Source organism: Lytechinus variegatus, chromosome 10, assembly GCF_018143015.1.
Source record: "Lytechinus variegatus isolate NC3 chromosome 10, Lvar_3.0, whole genome shotgun sequence".
In the NCBI taxonomy this organism is placed as follows: Eukaryota; Metazoa; Echinodermata; class Echinoidea; order Temnopleuroida; family Toxopneustidae; genus Lytechinus; species Lytechinus variegatus.
In genome coordinates, this window is record NC_054749.1 from 26,195,077 (window position 1) to 26,210,911 (window position 15,835).

At 33.5% G+C, this 15,835-nt stretch overlaps 1 protein-coding gene across 1 annotated transcript in view; it reads right to left on the minus strand.

Annotated features, from left to right (window-relative positions):
• The window catches only part of LOC121423126, a 102,879-nt gene that overhangs the window by 11,560 nt on the left and 75,484 nt on the right, over positions 1–15,835 (minus strand). The window contains exons 40-53 of the mRNA XM_041618417.1: positions 12,956–13,069; positions 12,060–12,173; positions 10,832–10,942; positions 9,881–9,994; positions 8,827–8,940; positions 8,147–8,266; positions 7,507–7,734; positions 5,830–5,949; positions 4,769–4,882; positions 3,919–4,103; positions 3,083–3,257; positions 2,519–2,641; positions 1,469–1,582; positions 441–554 (exon numbers count right to left, since the gene is read on the minus strand). Of these exons, the coding sequence (XP_041474351.1) occupies positions 441–554; positions 1,469–1,582; positions 2,519–2,641; positions 3,083–3,257; positions 3,919–4,103; positions 4,769–4,882; positions 5,830–5,949; positions 7,507–7,734; positions 8,147–8,266; positions 8,827–8,940; positions 9,881–9,994; positions 10,832–10,942; positions 12,060–12,173; positions 12,956–13,069 (1,860 nt within the window). The remainder of the gene's footprint in view (positions 1–440; positions 555–1,468; positions 1,583–2,518; positions 2,642–3,082; positions 3,258–3,918; positions 4,104–4,768; positions 4,883–5,829; positions 5,950–7,506; positions 7,735–8,146; positions 8,267–8,826; positions 8,941–9,880; positions 9,995–10,831; positions 10,943–12,059; positions 12,174–12,955; positions 13,070–15,835) is intronic.

Consider the following 15,835-nt stretch of genomic DNA (forward strand, 5'->3'; position numbering starts at 1 on the left):
CAAATTTATTGTGTTCAACTGTTAACGGTAACCCTCACAGAACATGCCTTCATTGCAAGTTGGGTAATGTCATTTAAAAATATATAAATATTTTACATATCTAGGCTCTTATTTGAAGAAAAGAAAGGTCTACATACAGACATCAAACCATGTACTTGATATATCAAATCCCTACTGGCATCTAAAGCAACATGCAATTTGTTGAAGTGATTACAGCTGTTATCAAATTAACGATTCAATTTGAAAATTAGTCAAACAAACTTAGCTCTTTCTATGTCTAGTACACTAAGGAGAATTTTATCAAAATGTATGTTCAATTACATGAAAAAGCACTAGAATTCTTAAGATAGGCCTCGGTAAGTTCCTAGTATGTCAAATCATGTGTGTCATTGTCATATCAAGGTGGCATTCTAAAACTGCCGTTTAAAAACGATACAAACCTAATTCACAGTTGCGTCCAGAGTAACAGGACAGACAGGCACATGCATAGGCATTGATAAGATTGAAGCATTCTCCACCATTTTGGCATGGATTCTGCGCACATTCATCAATGTCTGCCAAAAAAAGATCAGAAAGGAAATTGTCAGTGTCAGGGGTCTAGACTGGAGAAACAGAATTGCGTTAAAAAAAGGATAGGATTACGCTCAGATACTGACAATGACAATGAAAATGATATTATTTCTTGACGGCCCCTCCTGGGGGCATGGAAGAAATATAACAACTTATAACAATGGCAATAATAGGCATGGGAAAAATACAATGGTAACAAAAAAAAAGAAAGAAAGAAAAAGAAAAAAATCAAACATGATAACAAACATATGTACAATACAACAGGGGCCGCGGAATGGTTTTTAAAGTGGGAGGGGGGGGGGGGCTGACCAAGCAAAAAATTACAATTGTATTGTCATTTTTCCAATTTTTGTACACGGTTTTGGAAAAAAAGTGGGGAGGGGGGGGGGCTGAAGCCCCCCCCAGTTTTGCGGCCCCTGCACAAGCATTTGAAAGATTAAATATTCCTTCCGGGCACCCGTAACAAAAGGCTTTAGATCGTGTGGCTGATTTACATGATTGAACACACACAATAGATTATATTAAACTAATCACGGAAATCAGCCTCATGATCAATCGCGAAGTTTCATGTTAGGGGGCACAGGTACCACTTGACTTCATCTGGGTCAAGTGCACAATATGGATGAATTTCTTGGTGAAAGAAATGATCTTTTAACAAATGAAAGTAAACTGAAAGGAGTGTGTGTGGGCGTGTGAGGGGGGTCCCCAACAAACAGAATATTGCCATTTCTTCTATTAAAGAAATTAATATTGATTCTATGAAACGCTATGCCATATCTCTATTATATTTCTACTGCATGGCTAAAATGTGTCGGATTCTATTCAAACAAAAGACTATGTGGAAATAAAAGAACTTTTAAAATGATATTGGTTAGAGTTGGAAAACAGGGATAATTACCGTCAGTGCAGTTCTTTCCAGTGAAACCGGCCGGACAGAGGCATGTGTAATCCTCCCCAGCATTCATGCATTCAGCACCATTGGTACAGGGATTCAATCCACATTTGTTTATCACTAAAATTTAGAAACAAAGACAACACAAGTAGAATCAGAAAAATATTCATGGACTACAATAAAAAATACAAATTTGGCATTATTAAACGAGTTAAGATACAGTTTAATTAAACCTTTTTTTTTTTTTATTTCATCCATACTTTGAAAATTTACCAACTTAGACAGACTCCATCTGTATAAGGAGTAAGGATATCCCCATGCCTCACAAAAATGAAATTTTTACAGAAATCAAGTTGATTAATGCAGAGTTTGAATGTAGTGTTGATGTTTACATTAATCTGATATTTCTATGTTGGACTATTATTTCATGTGGTATTACATGGAAAAAGTTGTTAAATAAATAAAGCAATAAAAAATAACTGATATCAGAGTCAAACAATGGTTTGTGAATAATTGAGACCAGCTGAAATTTTGATTTGCAAAAAAAATAGTTTGGTCTTGAAGATAAATGGTAATAGAAATGACTTTGTTGACAGACGAATAATTCAGCTATACCTGCTGTCAAGATTTGAAACTCAACTAATCAATATTCCACAACCATTTTTAAGACCAAACATGCATGCGTTGACCTAAAACTTCAAACAACTTGCCTTATCATTTTCCTTAAATTTCTCTTTTCTAAATGAGATTGAATTTTCAAGTAGGTCTTTAATGATCAATATTGAAAATATATTACATGAAAGTTTAATATCTAAGTTCATAATTATATCAAAAGTCAGAGCTCTAATCAGTCAAAGATGAATTATGTGGAATTTGAGGTTGTCAGCCACAATTTATAAGATGGATTATCAAATGAAGCATTCTATTCAGATTTAAATCCGTTGCATCAAACCAAATTAAGTGAGACTATCAAAGGCAAATATGATGTTCCGTAGTTCATGCCCCTATGGAATACTCTACAGAATGCTGTAATGAACATCAGAACATGTAAATTACCTGAAGGAAGCTCGCAGTTTTGTCCTGTCCACAAGTTGTTGCAATCACAGCGGAAATTAATCTTTCCAACATTTGAACAGACTCCCCCATTGATGCAGGGCCTGGCATCGCAAGGTGTTATGACTAAAATAAGTGACATAAGAAATATAATGATGTAACTTTAATGTTTGAAAAATACCATATGAATTTTTTGCTATACTATTATGCCAATATATCAAACATAAGAGGTACAAAACTGAACAAAAGCATTTCAGTATTCTGAAAGCTGAAAAACAGTATTTTGATGAAGGGATTGATATTTTCAGAGAAATACCATAGAACCTATAAAAATGAAGCTTTAGAAATTAGTATTTTGCATGAAGCAATCAATATTCTTCATTTTCTTCAGTACTAATTAATGAAAAACTACTAGTTTGTAGAGCTGTAACATGAATCATAAAGGCATCCAAGATGTATCTTGTTTGTCACATGTAAATATGAATATTTGTCCAATGATATGAAGAATAAAAACACTTGGATAAGGAAAAAAAATCAACTGTCTCAAGATTTGAGTGTGTTAGTCACCTTGGTATGCACTGTCACGGAATTCCACCGAGAAGCCCCGATCTGTTTTTTCACTGTCAGTCTGGAAACGGATCCAGATTGTATTGACTCCCTGCAATGAGTTTTCGCCCGGCTTGACAGGGCCAGAGAAGCCCATCCGCTGACTGCCAATATTAGGGTCAGGCCCAACTCCAACCTGTTTTCGATCATGAAAGACATTGTCTCAATGGCAAATAAGAATGTCATTTTTCTATTACCAGAGTTTCTAATTATAGTTTTCGACTGCTAAGTAATTATGAATGATTGCTATAAACACTGATAGTTTTAAGCTTTGCAGAGGGACATGGTATATTATCTATATCTTACTAAATAAGGTGATGAGAGACCTGGTATCAGATACAGGCTATTCGATGACCCCTGCTTTATCAATCTTGTCTTCAGAATCTAATGTGGAGTATGCCTGAGTTTCTAAGACGGTTCATGGGTAACATTGAAATGACTAATCACTACATGAATCCGCCATGACCATCATTCATAAAGCAAGCTACCCATGTGCAAATCTTGTAGCTATGTGTGGAGCGAACATGTATGCATATCTACGTTCTGTATACAGATACAATAAATGTACCAGGAACCATTTCCCACTATTATTCTTAATAAAATATTTAATTCCTTGATTTTTTTTGCAATATGTTTAATTTATTGCACTGTCATGTTCCAATTGTTCCCGTCATATTTTCATTTTATTAAGAAGTGGACCGACAAATCAGTCACTCGATTAGCCTACTACTACATGTATGTATGCATGATCAATAGATGATAAAATGATATTTCACAAAAGGTGTATGGATTCTTACAATAAAGTTGTCATATCTGTTTTCTGTTATGAAATCCTTGAAGTCAATGTTGACGTCACGACCATTGATACCAGTAATAAACCATAGGCAGTTCTCTCCATTGCCATAATTGGATGGGTAGTTAGGTGAGTTGATAATGACCTTTCCTCCAACTCCCAGCGTATAGTTTACTCTGCACCCAATGGCTATTAAAGGAAGAAAATATACATGTTCTCATTACGCTACAGCTTCAATACATATACATACAAAACAAACAATATAGTTATTTACATTTAAACTTGATTTCATCTAGTAAATTAACAATTCTCAAATCCATATTAGCAATGATATGTGAGATTATGAAGGATTTATTTTAGTTTCCATGCCAAATTCTTCCACAATCTTAACTTATCGGCATGGTAGTTTCTCTTTATGGATTAAAAAAATCTGATTCTTTTACCTCTAATTATTCCTGAGACATTTCATTACGGATTTTAATGTTATGATTATCACCATGGCACTGTTTGTATGGTTTCTATTATGTAAATTGTGCACAATTCAGCCACTTCCTGGAGACACAATAATTTGAAATAAGCCATGAATAATAATAATAATAATAATAATAGTAATTCTAATAATAATACTAGTAATAAAAATAATAATTACAATAATAATAACAAGAATAATAATAATAACAATAATAATGATGAAAATAATAATAATACATACATACTTACATACATACATGTACCCGTAGATACATGTGCATGCATACATTAAAAATACATACATAAATGGGAAAGGTAGTTTGAGAAAAGCTGATCATGTGCTAACTGTGAAAGGCTCATTGCTTTTCATTCCAGATACTTACATATCTCACAATGAACTCCTGTCCATCCTTGTGAGCAAGTACAGGTGTATGAATTGATACCATCATTACAGATGCCATTATTCATACAAGGAGATGAGGAACATTCATTGATATCTAGGAAAGGAAAGACAAGGATAAAAGTTATAAATATTTGTTCCAAACATGAGCATTACTCTGAAACATGTACTGATATACAAATAAATATCGTTGACGATATACATCTAAGTTCAGTTAGTGTTCAATGGTTATTACTCTGTTAATGTATATCGTTCAGTTGTGAAGTTATAAGTGTACAGACAGCAATATGGATACACTCCCAGGTCTCCCCAAGCGACTTGAAATAGAGCTGGAGTTATTTGATGTAATATGTAATATCGTTAAAACGATAGTAAAAAGTCTTTCCTATTTCACAATGAGTACCACTGAACCTTGGGACACAATTACAATCATATTACCATTTATAGAAATCCTACCTATTTCATGAGTGCCAGCTAAGCCCGGGGCACAATTACAAACATAAAAATGAATGCAACTAAAGCTTACCTATTTCACAATGAGTTCCAGCAAAGCCCGGGGCACAATTACAATCATGACTATGAATGCAACTAAAGCTTACATATTTCACAATGAGTGCCAGCTAATATAGCCCGGGGCACAATTACAATCATGACAATTAATGCAACTAAACCTTACCTATTTCACAATGAGTGCCACTGAATCTTGGGACACAATTACAATCATATTACCATTTATACAAATCTTACCTATATCATGAGTGCCAGCTAAGCCAGGGGCACAATTACAATCATAACAATGAATGCAACTAAACCTTACCTATTTCACAATGAGTGCCAGCTATTATAGCCCGGGGCACAATTACAATCATGACAATTAATGCAACTAAACCTTACCTATTTCACAATGAGTGCCAGCTAAGCCCGGGGCACAATTACAATCATGACAATTAATGCAACTAAACCTTACCTATTTCACAATGAGTGCCAGCTATTATAGCCCGGGGCACAATTACAATCATGACAATTAATGCAACTAAAACTTACTTATTTCACAATGAGTGCCGGTGAAGCCCGGGGCACAAGTACAATCATAACCATGAACTTGGGCACGGTTGATGCACTCCCCTCCATTCATACATGGGTTACTGGCACACTCATCCTCATCTGAAATCAAAACCAGATTGAAGTGTTAATTTATATCTTGAGTTATACTCAAAGATGCAGGGCTGAGCAACGTATTCATCCGAAAGAATTAGCTATTGTTTTTAAACAAATCTATGAAGTTCATGCGTCTTTAGTTCAGAGCTTTTGTTCAAATGTAATCTTATTGGTATTTGTTATCCTCAAATATAAATAAATCAACTTAAGGCATGTCAGATAATAATAATATTGTATTTTAGGCCTTAATATCAGGATTTTCAAGCGTTTTACATTATTAATTTGAAAAATTATTAAATTACAATCATTCTACAGGTATCATACTATTAAAATCAAACTACACTACATTATTCCACTTCATCAATTACAACAACGAAATCTACAGCAATGAGAATATATATCAAGTCGAACTGTCAATATGGAAATAAGCATAGAGGAAGACGATTCACAGATGATATACTAAAATGTCTCACAAATATTAATATAGCAACTATAAAGGGAATTATTTTCTTATTCCAGCGAAAGGCAACATAAGGCAAATCTGAATTATGAATACTGTATGTGTGGAAGAACTTCCCTTAAAACAGATAAGCACTCCTCAAAATTATACTGAAAGTTCAATATTTGTGACTGTGATGAATACGTTTTAAGGTTCATCTTTTCTTGTATGATCCTTTATTCTATTATCATGCCCCAGTCTCTGTATGATCATTATTTGTTTATTGTTAAGCAAAGGACCTGATGTTTGTATATTACTAGTATGTAGATATGATTCATGATACATACTTTGAATCTATCCCCCAAAACTTGACTTATTCATAACATATGAAATTTACACTCATGCATATAATCAAATTTCTTTTAAGTAATTTTCTGAAAGGTAATAATCTTGCTTTGGCTGTATTGTAAAGTAATATTCTGATATTAGACATTTTAGTACGTCTTTTCAGATTTTGAATATAAAGCAAATATACATGTATCTAAAGAACAAATGCAGGCCTTGGGCTATAGAAAATGATAATACATAGAAACGGAATATCAAGTTGACACAAATTCAAAATTAAGTGGTGTCTCTTCAAAAAAAAAATAGTGGGGGAGAGTTTTTGTTGTCGCATATTCTTCAGTAAGAGGTTGAAGGATCAGAACATGGAAAGGTCTATTTTTACATAGCAGGGTGCTACATAACTTTTTAGAAGCCCAGTCGGGCAAGTAAATCTTAAAATTGTTATAAGATACTTGCCCGAAAATCTATTTCACTTGCCCGAAAAAAACCCTAAAAAAGTTTTACCCTTTCAAAAGAAAGTACATGTATTGCGGTTTTATAAACCATTGACCCTTTTCTCTCTTTTGACATGAACTGATCTACCTTGTTATTGCCTGCCATGACCAAATTTATGGTCAATATCATATTGACCCGAATTTTGGTCATTTTACTGTGTGAATTTTGGTAGTTATGGTCTTTACTTCAAAACACTTGCCCTACTCTAACTTTTACTTGCCCTGGGCAATCGGGCAAGTGCTTATGTAGCACCCTGCATAGGACTGAAGGAATTAAAAACATACTTATTTCACAGTTGTTTCCTGAATACCCTTGAGGACATGCACACATGTATCCACTGATCAAGTCCAAACAGATTCCACCATTCAAGCATGTGTTTTCAGTGCAGTCATTGATGTTGATACTACAGGTTGTCCCGCCGAACCCAGGGAGACATGTACAACGGAAGCCATTGACTTCGTCCGTGCAGGTCCCTCCATTTATGCAAGGATTTGAGCTACATTCATCAAAGTCTACAAAGAAATGACATTGAAAGAAACGGATTTGTAATCAGGATAAAGTTTTACAATAAAGACAAAAAGATGTTGACTTCCTGCACGCAAGCGACTCTGTTAAAAAACAGTTGGGGTTACATTCATCAAAGTTTACTATCAATTAACTTTACAAAAGATGTGAAAATCTTAGAATAATCAGGATAAATTATATATATATATAAGTTATAGAAACCAAGGTGTTGATTTCATCTGTTCAGGTTCCCTCTAGTAATACAAGCTTTGTAGCTTCATTCAATAAAGTCTACAAGTCTAAACATTACAAATATGTGAAATTGGAATCAGGATAATTAGATATATTGATTGCAAAGGATATCTGGCAGATCCTTATATTATAACAGAAGAGGATACAACATTTATTCCAGTTTCTTACCTATCTGACATAGATCTCCTACATAACCTGCCCGACATGCACACCTGAAAGATATGCCGTTTGGATTGACAAAGCACAAACCACCGTTGCGACAAGGCTGGCTTTCACACTCATCAATCTCTGAAATTGGGAAGAAAATTGGCATTAAATTAAATTATGAATATTTTCAACAATTATACACATCAATGATGGAATAGAACACAAAACTGTTCAATGTATCCCCCCATAAGAAACGAATCCTGCAATTCTATAGCATCATGACAACACACAGGATGTACTGCTAAATATGGTGTAATAGTTTAATTTACGACAACACAAATAATGTTGTTAAAATCATTAATGTTCGGAGTGCAGTTTCTTAAACTCAAATGCCTTTCAGTTCGTTAATAGGAACTTAATTCTGGAACACATTCATGATCCAATACAAGTGGAATATCTCTTTAAGTCTTGCTTGCATAATGCAATTTAATGTAGCAACAGTGCTGACATTATAATTATATTTTAAATTTGTAAAATTCTATAAAGACAGGTATATGAGAGAAAACAGGTTAACGTATTTTTTTTCATTTATTCATTTGTCACATTAACTTTTTTGAATGGAGAGCACTTTACAATGGGATCTGTAGAAAGACAGAACAATCTTGTCTCTACCAATCAGAGGGAAGCTATGTGTACTTTACCTGTTTCACAAATCACTCCCGTGTATCCCGTTGGGCAAGTACAAGTAAACATATTTTGCAAATTGTTGCAAATTCCCCCATTCCTGCATGGATTACTTGCACACTCATCCACATCTGAAAACAAGCAGAAAAATAGAAAATAAATTAAATTAAGTAACTTTGAAGGGTACTCATTTCTATAGGCAATCTAAAACATCACTTGAATTGATGAAGATGTTGCATGAAGCTTAACCTCGACATTTTTAGACAATTCAGTGTGAAGATAAAAAAACTCTTGTTACATTGCATAATTGATAATGTGTATGATCCATATTTTATTTACATTAAGCAAACTATATCTGGATAATATTAATACCAAACAAAAAAAAATTCTGTGACAGCACATAAACAATAGAGCATTTAGAACAAAACAACTAGTTAACTTCTATTCAGCGAAACCTAACTTACCTGGGCTATTATACAAGTTTAAAGTCGGGGGGGGGAATCATGACAAAAAAATCAAGAAGAGAGAGAATGACATAATCTCTGCCGTTGCACATGTGAATTGCATAAAATTCCTATACTTTTTTATATGAATTAATGATGCTAATTTATTTATGAAATCGTACTTTTTGTTATAATTCACTAAATAAAGCTCCATGAAAGCTAATTTGTGGAGAAAATATCATTTATGGCATTCCTAGCAACTTCCAGTATCAAAATAAATTCATTTGTGACGTCATGCGAACAGCTTCCTATGTATAGTGAATTTAAGATATCAATGAAATGTAATTTACTCAAGAAATTGAAAATGGGATTTATTGTACCTTCAGTATATGATCAGACAAATTATTCATCACCTGCTCCTGAAAAAAATTATTCAGCCTTTATCAACTGATAATGCAGGAAAATTTGTAATTTATGCATTTTATATTTCATAACATATGGGGCAGCTGCTTGTATATGAGGTCACAAATAAAAAACTAAGAGATTCTAATAACTTTCTTAAACTTTTATGGATTTTCCTCAAACCCTCTTCCGGGGTGAACAGACTTCTCCTTTATTGTTTCCTTACCCTGGCCACATAGGTCTCCTGTCCATCCCGGTGCACAACTACACCTGAAGCTATTCACACCATCAATACACGTTCCCCCATTCAAGCACAGGTTGACAGCACAGTCATCAATGTCTGAAACACAATAGTTATCATAGCATGAGAAACACCACCAATGTTTTAATATCAAGATAATTTCAATTTCACTTTAAGAAAAAGACTGTAGAAAAAAGAATATAAATCAAAAGAAAAGAAATCGTGAGGTGAAGAATCAAATTGAATTTCATTCAGTTTAATATTTATCTTATCTATACTATAAATATATACAGTTTAACAATCTTCGTCATTTTCTTTTTGTTCAATGATGTTGATATTATTTCTTGTTCATTTTTTATATATGCTAGCAAATGTTTCGGGGATAGGTAAGAGCAATCAAATTATTTTAAGGAAAAATGTTAAGTTGTCATTTCTATTCATCAAATTAATTTGAAAAGAGAAAATTAATATTCACAAAACATTGAAAGTTTACCCATCTCTAAATTTAACTCGACTGTAAGTATAATTTGATCAACAGTACACGATTTGACGAAATTACACGTTTTGCTTTAGCAGCTTTCAAGAATTCATATTTTATATGTGCTCTACTTTGTTAACTGAATATGAAAAAATACATTTACGTTAAGTTTTATGCAGCTCCTTTGATTGGAATTTGCACAGGCTTTGTGACTTGTACTTTGTTTTACAGAACATACTACATCTTATACACCCCATAACCTTCCATTTCATAAATTTTGTTGACCATTTTCTTTGAAAAATTATTTTGGTATATATTTGTGTTAGAACATGAAGATGGTTATGATTCTTAAATCGAACAATAATTACGTGCATAGCTAATATATCAGTAATTTTGACAGCATTATTTCTTTAATTACATAAAACCTGAGAATTCATTTTCTTAGAATTTATTCTTACTTGTGCTGCATAACACGTCGGTCCAGCCTGCATCGCATACACAACTGAAAGCGTTGACCTCATCAACACAGATGCCTCTAACACACGGATTGCTAGAGCAATAACGAATCGCTGAGTTAAAAAATAATGATATTTTAACAAATGATGAATTTGAATGCTCCAAAATTAATTAATTTGCACTAAATAGTCATGATGTTCACATTCACTTTGTTGCTTGTATAAAATCAGTATCAAAGTTGAAGATTACAGTTAGAATGAATCACCCTTGCATAAAGAAAGAGATTGATGATGCCACATTAAATTATGCTCACAATTTCCTTGAACAACACTATATTTATAGATCTAAGAGAGGATATGATGTAATAGGAAATATATTGCTGATGAAATTTGAGAAAAAGTCAATTGCAATTATCTGGCTGGCTTGAGTTGGCTAGTGGAGATGTAGAGCAGGAGAGAAGAATCGACGTTTCAGGCAGGTTGACTGTCTAATTGACAGGTTGGCTGTCCACAGGTTAACATATATTCTTTGCTGCTATGTCGAACAAGCCTCTGAAAAGCTTTCGGGTTGTCAATAACCAACCTTTGCTTTAAATATATTCAAATTTTAAAAATACATTTTAAAGTTTAAAGGTATGCTGGAAATTCAAACATATTTTGAAAACCGACTTGGTTTGACAGAAGTGCAATCGAAAGCAGTTAGAAACATGCTTGTATGATGTGATGGAACTGCCATAGCCCATGCAGTATCAGTATTGAATGAATGCAGAATTCTGTTGGATCTGATGGTGACCTCAAACTAAACCTGTACTGTATTTGATTTTAAAGCCGTTTGCTTTTATCGTGCGCGAAATGTGCACCTCTGTGCGTCTCATATAGGTGTGTTTTTAGAAGATAATGCGCAGGCCAACTGCCATTTAGGACAATACACAATGAACTTTTAATCACCAACAACAGAAACAGCGCAATAAAGTTTCAGTATGTGCATAGTTGCATACTGCAGATGATAACAGTTTTCTTTGTGAGTCTTTAGATCAAAACTGTTAAGCTGAGAGTCCGGTGAAAAATAGAAAACCAGCTTGTGTTATTCTTCTTCTGGAACCAGTACAGTCACCGTCTGGTGTATTGTTTGACAAATCTACCAGTAATCAAATGATTCATTTCCATCAATTGCACAACGCCATTCTTGATATGTGGAATGGAGTGGATGATAATACAGACTAATACTTACGTGTCTCACAGTGCACACCAGTGTAACCGCTTGCACAGGTGCATGTATAGAAGTTTATCCTGTCATTGCAGAACCCTCCATTCAGACAAGGGTTGCTCTGGCATTCATCAACCTCTGTCAATGGAAGAAAATTGTCACTTAATGAAGAATTTACAAACTTTTCTCGATTTAAATGACTACTACATTTCATTACTTTTTAATAACATCAATAACAAAATCGACATCTAAACCTGTTTTTATCAACTAAATTAAATAGAAATGTATAATTATAAGTCGCATATTCATAATTTCATTATTCAGATAAGTCTAGAAATGCTGCGTTTTCACTTTATACATTTATATACAGAGGAACTTCGGCATGAAAATCTCCCTCATTATTTGGAAAACATTTGATTTTATTCTTGTACGGATAAATCTAATATTATCATTTACCAGCTTTGCAAAATAAATGATCTGTCTTATGCTTTATATACTTAATACCTTTTCAATAATGATTTTACCATTATTTCATATGTGCAGTAAAAAAAACACACCTTTATATGGAAAATCAACCCTGATAATAAGTAGGTTTTAATAAAAATCAGAAAAAACAGAGAAAGGTGTTGGTAATGGTTTGATAAAAATTCCTCATATTGCATTAAAAATGAATTTATGATAAATGGGGAAGCTGCTCGCATAAGACGTCTCAAATTAAAAAAAAAATATTTGGCAGATTTTCATCAAACCTTTACCAATATATTCTATATTTTTTCTGCTTTTTTCATAAAATTAAGATATCACCAAGAAGAACATCCCCTTTATGAATTTTATTTGACTGCTGCCTGGGACAGTATCTAACTTGGTTGTTTGCAATTCTCCATATCATTTTTTACCATCCTTTTCTTACTTAAACTTACCGATTTGACAGTTGGTGCCAGTATATGCTGGTGTGCATGTACACATGTATCCATTCTGGGAGTTAATGCAAGATCCACTGTTCAAGCAAGGGAAAGATGCGCACTCGTCAATATCTAATCACATGGAGAGTAAAAAGAGATTAAGAAATGTAATAATAATAATCCGGTTTTATATAGCGCTTAATACATCGGAACGACGTGTCTAAGCGCTTTACAGATATATCATTACCCTGGTCATCGGATCCAATCAGTCATTCCCAATGTATACTAGTATTTAAATGTGAACAGTGTCTGTCTGTATTCAGTAATTTTAAATTGAGTCATTTCCAATAGAGCAGTTCATTTATCTATAACTTCTCATTTGGGCAGAGGGGTCTGCAAATGTTAACCCCGTTGACTAGTGAATCCTGTGAATCCCATAGACTTGTACAGGGATCATCTGATTCCAGTAGGCAAAGGGTTAATTGCCTGTTCTCTATGAAAATGCTCAGATTTGTATATTTCTATGAAAATACTTTTCAAAAAATTAAATTGATGGAAATAAAACTGGACCTGACCTGCTGTTTGTGTTGGTTTTGCTTAACTTACTTGAAATATTTTGGAGATCACGCAAGATTGTACAAAATGTAATGCATGAAGCCAAGTACTTGTGTCACTTGCTTCATTTATTATCATTCCCATACAGTTAGTTCCAATCCTTTGGAAAACATTAATCTACATCGATCCTTCTCTACCTAGATTTGGTACCATGTACTCCAATACATGCATGCGTTTCCAATGCTTGCTAAAACAGGGTACAATGAGCTGATGAAACAAAGCTCAAAATAGTCAGTTTGTACAAACACTCTTAAGCATATGCAGATTTTTTACAAAGTTTTTTTAGGCTATAAAGTTACCATCGTAATTAATATGATGAGAAGTGGCACATATTTACCATATAATAAACCACAATAAATTCAATTGTAGAAAGTTTTTACATCAAACTAATCAAATAAAGATTTTAACACAATCCCACTGACATGAAACTGTAAGATGACTGCCTACCATAGCAACACTCAAATAAGGGTAAAACTGGGGCCTCTTTCATAAAATTTGTTATGATAACCAATTCAATTCAATTCAATTCAAAATGGTTTATTAAAAATCCTTTCTTTGCAGCCAAAGCCGAATTGCGAAAGTTTACATTTCAAACAAAATCATCAATAACAAGGTAAAAATAACTTATAGTACTACGGACAAATTTCAATATAGACATATGTGTAACAAAGTATTTCATAAAGAAATTCAAATCAATACTCACTGATAAATGAAACAAAAATGGAAAATATTCAAAATACATGTAAATATGAGTGGATACAGGAAATGAAATGGAAAGCAGAAATGAATAGAAATAGTTGAAGAGAGAAGAGAAGCAGAGAGGGGAGAGAGAAGAGAAGAAATTGATAGTGAAAGGGAAGCTGAGAGAAAAGGGCGAAAAAGCAATTAGGTCACATGTTTTCATACATACTTGCAATGATACATATTTTGGCAGATTTTTGTGATTTCAATTAAAATATTAAGTTCACGACTAGATATCAGTGAATAATTGCTCATATGGAAGAAAAATATTTTGATTAGCAAAGTAAAATGAGATGAAATAAAACTTGAGTTCTCCAACATAAAGAGAGCTCAACATTAGAATTATTATGTACATATAATCTGCATTTTACAAAAAGCAACAATCTTTTAATGATATCCTATTTAAAAAGTCCAATGAATGTTGAATAGCTTGATATTATTATACATGTAACGATAGGGGAGGATATATAAACAAAACTACTCCTTGTAATCAATTCTTTTAGAGTTTAGGTGACGAATCAAAGAGGGCAAGGGGCTATTTCTATATCGTGAAGTTCGACATCGCATCTCTACTATTCCAGTCGAGCTTCTGGTCTGATATTGACAAGTCCTATTTTGAGGTAGAAGATGATGCAGTTTAGACGTGGGGATTTGCATAGACTTCGCAAACGCAAGACAGAGTTTGATCCGTCTATCTTCAAGAGACATCAGTTTTGACTGGAGTAAAGCATGCTCATATGAAGAATATGCTGCTCCAAAAATGATTCTAAGGGCACGTTTCTGAATACGTTCGATGACTTGTACTTGTTGTTTTGTTAGTGCTCCTGACCATACAGGTACAGCATATTCAACAACTGGTCTCACAAAACTAGTATATACAACTATAAGGTCCTGAAATGACAGACTATGATATTTCAAAGTGCGAAGAATATACAAACGACTATTTGCACGCTTGACCATATATTCAACATGTGTAGACCATTTCAAATCCGACTGGATATAGACACCAAGTAATTTCAAAGTATTGCTATGATGAAGAGACACATCATGGAGTGAGAGCACCGTCGGGTTTGGTACATTTCTACAAAAACTTATGTCCATTGTGAAACACTTTTGTAAATTCAAACGCATTCCATTTGCAGTTGACCATTCATTATTTGCAAATAATAATTAAAATCTACTGAAATACCTGTTTCTGACTGGCTAATAGTAAATTTGTTATAATAATTGTGCATTTGTTACCATAACAAGTTATTTTGAAACGGGACACTGGTATTCAAAATATCAAACATCACTTATTATAAAGCAAGAGAGAAGGAAAGCTTCTCTCCATATGCTCTAGCTGCATGGTACAAGCACCAATTTGAATGCTCTATAGAGCAATCTATTGTTAACTCATGGTTTCATTCTATATCCAAATGGAGGTATTCATTTTAAAAAAAAATGGGGTTATGAGCTATCCATGAGGCACTGTTGCTACTTTGCAAGCACTTGATCAAACTGATGAAACAACCCCTTTTCCATTCAGGATATTGGCTAACT